The sequence below is a fragment of the Nematolebias whitei genome, chromosome 1 (assembly GCF_014905685.2).
Source record: "Nematolebias whitei isolate Nwh7 chromosome 1, NemWhi1, whole genome shotgun sequence".
Taxonomy (NCBI): domain Eukaryota; kingdom Metazoa; phylum Chordata; class Actinopteri; order Cyprinodontiformes; family Rivulidae; genus Nematolebias; species Nematolebias whitei.
In genome coordinates, this window is record NC_056498.1 from 83,183,434 (window position 1) to 83,192,232 (window position 8,799).

Sequence of the window (8,799 nt, forward strand, 5' to 3'; positions counted from 1 at the left end):
TTTCACTCAGGATCTGTAACTTTGAAAGCAAGGATGGGAAAACAAACTACAGTCTGACTGATCATGAGCATTGCATGGAAAGGTGTGCGCATGTATGTGGGTGTAGCTGGCTCTACAGAAGACGAGGACGTGAAGTCAAACAGGCATGTCTCACGTTTTGTCTGAACTGTGTTTATAATGGACATGTGCTAGTTCATAGACTCTAAAGTGAAATATTCTCGAGGCCCCCTTTGCGCGCTCATGCGTCCTCGAGAAGGTGTGGTGCTGGTGTTGGCACTGTGGCGCTGCGCAGGACTGCTGCTCAGTTCTGTGTGTCTGTGCGCAGGAATGGGTAAGTTTTCTGCCTGTCTGGTCATGCAGATCACACACAAACATCACGAGTAGCCTTAAAACTCAGCACTTATTTATATCTACTTGTAGAAGAAGACTGCATCTTTGGCATCGTGGGACAGGCCGTGCTTCTACCCTGCCTCTCCCATGAGCTGCTTACAGTGGAGAATGTTTCCATTGAGTGGAGGAAAGATGATGAAGTGGTGCTCAGATCAGTATGGGATGAGAATGGAAATGTGGAGACACAGAGTGTGAAAAATGCCACTATCCTTGCTGATGCCTCACACACTGGAAACTTCTCGTTGGTGCTGCCAGTTGTACATCCCAGAGAGGACAGGATGCATTACCGTCTTTTCTTCGTTTCAGGGCAGAATCAAAGTTCCCCGCTGTGTACCGTGTGCCTCAGGGTAGCAGGTTAGTTCCAAACACAGCAGATCATCAGAAGAACATCTATAGAAACTAACTCCTGCTTGTTTTGCAGTCAGTTTTAGTGTTCCCTTGTTGGAGAGGGAACACACAACTGTGAATGATGAGACAACCTTCCTATGTCACTCCACCGGTGGCTACCCCAAACCTGTCGTCTACTGGCTCATTGACAATGCTCAGGAGCCCCCCGAGGGTTCAGTAAGGACCCAAACAACTTTTGATCCTAACTCCCATCTCTACCACATCACAAGCAACCTGACAATCCCCATTTCCAAAGATGTCAACGTGTCGTGCACCGTAGAGTCTATGAACGCCACCATGAGACACAGATGTGAGTTGTTCATTAGAGGTTAATTAGGCCTCAAAATGCACCCACACCTCACTCATCTCTGCTTCTTCTTGGTGTACAGACGATCCTGGTCCTGTGGTGAGTCGGGCTTCAGAGGCCATGTGGCTCTTCAGCACTGCCTTGTGTGTGGTGGTCGGGATCATGGTCATTGCAGGAGTGGCATATCAGATCCACCTGGACAAGATAAGTAAGAAACGGAAGAAGGAATGTCAACAACCAAAGAGAGGTAGGTAGATCATAACCCCAGACAGAGATGGATACATCTGAGCTCAGGCAGGATGCTTCTAAATATAAGAGCATAGATCAGAGGTGGGCAATTTGAAAAAGATTAAAAGATAAAAATTTATTATATAAATGTTAAAACAATCAAGACCAAAATAAATGATAAAGCTGCTGCAAGTGGCTCATTGGGGTCACCATGGTAACCACATATGTCACTCCTTGACAGCACTAAGACATGCAGACTTTAAAGTAAGCCTCAAACAGTTCTGCTGCATGCTCAGTAATCCAGGTAGATAAATCTAACCAGGATGAGTCAGGTCCTCTGGACAGGTTCTTCTTTGTTGAAACATTTTATCTTTTATCCAAAAAAACTTCTTCAGTCTGAGGAGCTGCAACAAACTGTTTTTATTTTCACAAAAAGAACCTGTAATTAGTGTCTTTAGCAAAAAAGTAAAGGACTGTCCGCTTCTTACAATGCTGTTATTGCTAATATCACTCAGCACCCTCTGAATAGCAAGTGGCCATCAGGGCACTAATGACCAATTGTTAGGCTGATGTTTTTTTTTTCATCCATCCATCCATCCATCCATTTTCTTCCGCTTATTCGGGGTTGGGTCACGGGGGTAGCAGCTTAAGTAGGGAGGCCCAGACTTCCCTCTCCCCAGCCACTTAGGCCAGCTCCTCCGGGGGAATCCCGATGCGTTCCCAGGCCAGCCGAGAAACATAGTCCCTCCAGCATGTCCTGGGTCTTCCTCTGGGTCTCCTCCTGGTGGGATGTGTCCAGAACACCTCACCAGGGAGGCGTCCAGGAGGCATCCTAACCAGATGCCCGAGCCACCTCAACTGGCTGCTCTCAATGTGGAGAAGCAACGGCTCTACTCTGAGTCCTCCTGGATGATCGAGCTTCTCACCCTATGTCTAAGGGAGAGCCCAGACACCCAGCAGAGAAAACTGATTTCGGCCGCTTGAATCCGAGATCTCGTTCTTTCGTTCACAACCCAAAGCTCATGACCATAGATGAGGGTAGGAACGTAGATCGATCGGTAAATTGAGAGCTTCGCCTTTTGACTCAGCTCTCTCTTCACCACGACAGATCCGTACAGCGCCCCCTTCACTGCAGATGTTTCACCTATCCGCCTATCAATCTCACGCTCCATTTTTTCCCTCATTCGTGAACAAGACCCCAAGATACTTGAACTCCTCCACTTGGGGCAGGACCTCCTACCTGACCCGGAGAGGGCACTCTACCCTTTTCCGGCTACAGACCATGGCCTCGGATTTGGAGGAACTGATCTTCATCCCGGCTGTGTCGCACTCAGCTGCGAACCGCTCCAGCGAAAGTTGTAGATCATGATCTGATGAAGCCAACAGGACTATATCATCTGCAAAAAGCAGAGACGCAATCCTAAGGCCACCAAAATTGATCCCCTCAACACCTTGGCTGCGCCTAGAAATTCTGTCCATAAAAGTTATGAACAGATTTGGTGACAAAGGGCAACCTTGGCGGAGTCCAACTCTCACTGGGAACGAGCCCAACTTACTGCCGGCAATGCGGACCAGGCTCTGACACCGGTCATACAGGGACCTAACAGCCCGTATCAAAGGGCCTGGTACCCCATACTCCCAGAGTACCCCCCACAGGGTTCCCCGAGGGACGCGGTCAAACGCCTTCTCCAAGTCCACAAAGCACATGTTGGGCAAACTCCCACGCACCCTCCAGGACCCTGCTGAGAGTGTAGAGCTGGTCCAGTGTTCCATGACCAGGACAAAAACCGCACTGCTCCTCTTGAATCCGAGGTTCGACTATCTGACGGATCCTCCTCTCCAGAAGCCCTGAATAGACCTTACCAGGGAGGCTTAAGAGCGTGATTCCCCTGTAGTTGGAACACACTCTACGGTCCCCCTTTTTGAATAGGGGGACCACCACCCCGGTCTGCCAATCCAGGGGAACTTCCCCCAATGTACACGCAATATTGCAGAGTCGCGTAAGCCAACACAACCCTACAACATCCAGAGCCTTAAGGAACTCCGGGCGAATCTCATCCACCCCTGTGGTCCTGCCACCGAGGAGCTTTTTAACCACCTCAGTGACCTCAGCACCAGAGATTGGAGGGCCCAACCCAGAGTCTCCAGGCTCCGCTTCCTCAGTGAAAGACGTGTCGGTGGGATTGAGGAGGTCTTCAAAGTATTCCGCCCACCGACCCACGACATCCCAAGTTGAGGTCAGCAGCACACCACCCCCACTATAAACAGTGGTGGTGGTGTACCGCTCCCCCCCCCCCCCCCCAAGACACCGGATGGTGGACCAGAATCGCCTCAAAGCCATGCGGAAGTCATTCTCCATGACCTCTCCAAACTCCTCCCATGCCCGAGTTTTTGCCTCAGCGACCACCCGAGTCGCATGTCGCTTGGACTGCCGGTACCCATCAGCTGCTTCCGGGGTCCCACAGGCCAAAAAGGCCCGATAGGACTCCTTCTTCAGCCTGACAGCATCCCTCACTGCTGGTGTCCACCACCGGGTTTGAGGGTTGCCGCCACAACAGGCACTGACAACCTTGCGGCTGCAGCTCCGGTAAGCTGCCTCAACAATAGAGGCACGGAACATGGCCCACTCAGACTCAATGTCCCCTACCTCCCCCGGAACACGTTTGAAGTTCTCCCGGATGTGGGAGTTAAAGCTCCGTCTCACAAGAGACTCTGCCAGACGTTCCTAGCAAACCCTCACAATACGTTTGGGCCTGCCAGGTCTGACCGGCATCCTCCCCCACAATCAGAGCCAACTCACCACCAAGTAGTGATCAGTGGACAGCTCCGCCCCTCTCTTCACCCGAGTGTCCAAGACATGTGGCCGCAGATCAGATGAGACGAAGGCAAAGTCCATCATCGAATTGTGGCCTAAGGTGTCCTGGTGCCAAAAGCACAAATGGACACCCTTATGCTTGAACATGGCGTTTGTTATGGGCAATCCATGACGAGCACAGAAGTCCAACAACAGAACACCACTCGGGTTCAGATCAGGGGGCCGTTCCTCCTAACCGCACCCCTCCAGGTCTCACTGTCATTGCCCACGTGAGCATTGAAGTCCCCCAGCAGAACAAGGGAGTCCCCATGAGGTGCATTTTCCAGTATCCCCTCCAAGGACTCCAAAAAGGGTGGATAATCTGAACTGCCGTTTGGTGCATAAGCACAAATGACAGGCAGAACCTGTCCCCCCCACACGTAGGAGGAGGGAGGCCACCCTCGCATTCACTGGGGTGAACCCCAACACACAGGCACCAAGATGGGAGGCAATAAGTATGCCCACTCCTGCTCTGCACCTCTCACCAGGGGCGTCTCCAGAGTGGAAGAGTGTCCAACCCCTCTCAAGGAAACTGGTTCTAGAGCCAGAGTCATGCGTAGAGGTGAGTCCGACTATTTCTAACCGGAACCTCTCAACCTCACACACCAGCTCAGGCTCCTTCCCCACCAGTGAGGTGATATTCCACGTCCCAATAGCCAGCTTCTGTAGCTGAGGATCAGACCGCCAGGGTCCCCGCCCTCGGCCACCACCCATCCCACATTGCACCTGACCCCTTTGGCCCCTCCCACAGGTGGTGAGCCCATGGGAAGTTTTTTTTTCATTCAGTTTTTATTTATACAGACTATCCTCACTGAGATATGGGGACTCGTTTACAAACGAGACCTGTTCCAGACAGAACATATAAATTATAGACAACAATAACAGTAAACAATGACAACAATAAACTAGAGTAAAAATGCAGTTAAAATAAGAGTAGTGTATAAAACAATAAATCAGGGTGCTGTAAAACGGGTCGAAATACTAAATGATGTTCCTTCTTAATCATGTGAACTGCTAGTTCTGACTGTCAGCTACAAACTGGTTGACCCACTATGATAAGGTGATGTTTAAAAGACTGAGTTTGTTGCAGCTCCTCAGACTCAAGAAGTCTTTTGGATAAAAGGTGAAATGTTTCATCAAAGAAGAATCCGTCCGTGACTCATCCTGGTTAGATAAGCCTCAAACAGTTCTTGGTCCAAAACTAGTCCTTCTATAAATCCGTCCTTAATCTGGTTTCTCCAGCACAAGCATAAATAACAAACTTTAGATTTAGACATCCTAAACATTTAATTAAGACTTTTGGTTTCAGTCGCCTTAAGATTAATTAACAAAACTGTTTTTATTTGATTCATCTCAGAGGTTTTTTTTTTTTATTAATTATTTTATTTAGTGATATCAAAAATCACTTGGAGTCTGTACCAGGGACTCCTGGTCCTTGGACCATATATCATTTCTTTAAATTCAGTTTTATCTCGTGTTATTTAATGTTAGTTTGGACAGTTATCTATGTAAACCGGAAGGATAAAGTTTTCCTTCCAAATAACTATATTATTTAGTCAACAAAGTCCATGCTCAATAATCCAGGTATACAATCCAACATTTTTCAGTCAGGTAATCTGGACAGTTTCTTTTTTTGTGCTGAAACGTTTCGCCTTCGATCCATAAGGCTTCATCATATTATTTAGTGTTTCTCAAAGCAGATAGTAGATGATAACTGTTTTCAGTCCTTATAGTGGCAGATAAAAAATAATTTTATCCTTGTGCATCTCATTTTTGTCTAACAGTTTAAAAGCTGTACCAGATCAAATCAAGCTGTTACTTGATCTGGTTTTTGTTGAGGGTTTTTATATTACAAATGGCGGATCTAACTCTTCTTGACCAGCCTGTAACTGTGCACGGCTTCCTCTGAGCAAAAAAACAAATAAAAAAACTAGGAACATTTGTTTGTAAATGACTGAAGTCAGCTGTTCAGAACAACTTTGCTCATAAATAAAACTTTAATCTGAATCAACCTGCTTTTTAATTCTCACTGTTTGTTTCTATTCTATTTAAAACACATTATTGCTTTAAATTATTTTTAAAAATGCTGTAAGCTTGTACATAAAGTATGGAAATATTAAATATTATTATTAACCAACAAACAGGTCCTCTGGACGGGTTCTTCACAGAAAAAGGGTTGTAAGCTCAATTATCTAGGTAGATAATTACAAAAAATGGTTCAGTCGTGTCCTCTGGACCAGTTTCATTAAGTGAGAAATGATGGGGGACATTTCAATCCTCAGTCTGTTCTTCACAGAAGAGCAACATCATCAGGCCAGGACTGATGTTTACAATCATCTCCAGGCCAGTGGTCACTCTTTCAGAGATGAAGATGTTCACATCCTTGATAGAGAGGAACAATCGGTTGAGGAGTGAAGGAAGAAGCCATCTTTGTGAAGAAAACTGTCATTAAACAGGGGTGGAGGCCTCCGTGTCCAACTGTCCCCCTCTTACAATGCTGTTATTGCTAGTATCACTCAGCCCCCTGTGAATAGCAAACAGCCATCAGGGTGCTGATGACAGATAGCTGGGGCTCCAATGATCTACTGTTAGGCTGATTATCCTCTTTTACCATGTGAACAACTAGTTCTGGTTGTCAGCAGCAAACTGGTTGGTCCACTAGACAAGGAGATATTTATAAAACTGAGTTTTCTTGCAGTGGTTCAGACTGAAGAAGTATTTTGGATAAAAGTTGAAACGCTTCAACAAAAAAGAATCTGTCCAGAGGACCTGACTTAACCTTGTTAGATGTTCACTTTAACTGTTTTATAATCCTATAAAATGTGTTTCTTGTACTTGGTGTGTTTTAAGGATCTTTGCAGTTTTGTTGCTGTATCTAAAATTTTTTTTCTGGTCATCAGGATACAAAAGACGATGGCAGTACAGGGAGGAAAGTGAGGCCATGATGTCCGAGTCAAAGGAGACTGAAGTGTGAGAAAAAAAGATTCCAACTGACTGTCACTTTTTTTAAAGAGAACACCAATATGTTAATGTTAATGTTGATTTTAAGACCATCTCCAAAATGCTTTTTATTTAAAAAAAAAAAAAAAATTTTTTTGGATGAGCACAATATTCTGGAGGTTTTTCAGTCTGGCTTCAAAACTCTGCAAAGCACAGAATCAGCTCTTGTCAGAGTTTTTAATGATATTCTTATGGCCAATGATTCTGGAGAACATGTGGTTCTTGTCCTGCTCGACCTAACCGCTGCCTTTGATACCGTGGACTAAAACGTTTTAAAATCACGCTTACAGTACCAAGTGCGTATCTGTGGTACTGCACTGAGCTGGTTTAGGTCCTACCTGGCAGACAGGACCAAGTGTGTCAACATAGCTGGTTCTGAATCCTCCACTGCTTCCATAATTTTTGGGGTTCCACAGGGCTCTATTTTAGGTCCGTTGCTTTTATCCCTTTCTGCTTCCGTTGGGATCAATCCTCAGAAAGCATGGGATCTTTTTTCACTGCTATGCGTATGATAGTCAGATCTATATGCCACTAAAAAAGAAAGATGTGTTCTCAATTAGGCCACTTCTGTTGTGTCTTAAAGACATCAAAGCCTGGATGTCTTTAAACTTTTTAAATTTCAATGAAAAGAAAATAGAAGTGATGGTGTTTGGTCCTAGTGACTCTTGTGAACCTTACCGTTGATTTGGGCCCTCTGGCACCACATATAAAGAAAACTTTCTAACTTGGGTTTTAAAATGGACAGTGATTTTAAATGATATTCCCAGATTGGAACGGTGGTCAAGACCAGTTTTTATCACCTCAGACAGCTACCATATCATTACCATCCATCCATCCATTATGTTTACCCATTTATTCCACTTTGGGTCACGGGGGTCGCTGGTGCCCATGTCCAGCAATCACTGTGCGAAGGGCGGGGTACACCCTGGACGGGTCGCAAGTCCATCACAGGGCCACATAGAGACAAACGAGACAAACAACCATTCACACCCTCACTCACACCTAGGGACAATTTAGAGTTACCAATCAGCCTAACATGCATGTTTTTGGTCTGTGGGGGGAAACCGGAGTACCCGGAGAAAACCCACGCATGCACGGAGAGAACATGCAAACTCAACCCAGAAAGGCCCCTGGACCAGGGTTTGAACCAAGGACCTGCTCACTGAGAGGCAGCAGCTCTACCAGTTGCGCCACCGTGCTGCCCCATATCATTACCCTACCATTTTATTTATAGAGCACTTAAAACAGCTACAAGGCCAACCAAAGTGCTGTACAGACAGAACAACAGACAATACACGAAGCAATATACAAAATGAAGTAAATCAAAAATATAGACATAAAATCAATGCAGATAATAAATATGACGACAAACCAGTGTGGAGTGTACAGGTTCAAAACACAGATCATCTGATGTTGAAAGCTACTGAATAGTAGTGAGTTTTTAAACGGGATTTGAAAATCGAGAGGGAGGGGCCTGTCTGACAAGCAGAGGTAACTCGTTCCAAAGTCTTGGTCCTGCTACAGAGAAGGCCCTGTCACCTCTGTGCTTAAGATGAGTTCCTGGAACTGCGAGGAGCAATTGGTCCGCTGACCTCAGGGAACGTGGTGGGACATTCGGTTGTAGCAGATCAGA

At 46.1% G+C, this 8,799-nt stretch overlaps 1 protein-coding gene across 1 annotated transcript; it reads left to right on the forward strand.

The window, feature by feature from the left end:
• Positions 1-240: 240 nt before the first annotated feature.
• LOC119420467 (ICOS ligand) lies at positions 241-7,248 on the forward strand. Its single transcript, XM_037687868.1, has 5 exons — positions 241-331; positions 421-744; positions 812-1,087; positions 1,167-1,331; positions 7,067-7,248. Exons 1-5 carry the CDS (start codon positions 241-243, stop codon positions 7,138-7,140), a joined length of 930 nt encoding a protein of 309 aa, XP_037543796.1. The 3' UTR covers positions 7,141-7,248.
• Positions 7,249-8,799: the final 1,551 nt, after the last annotated feature.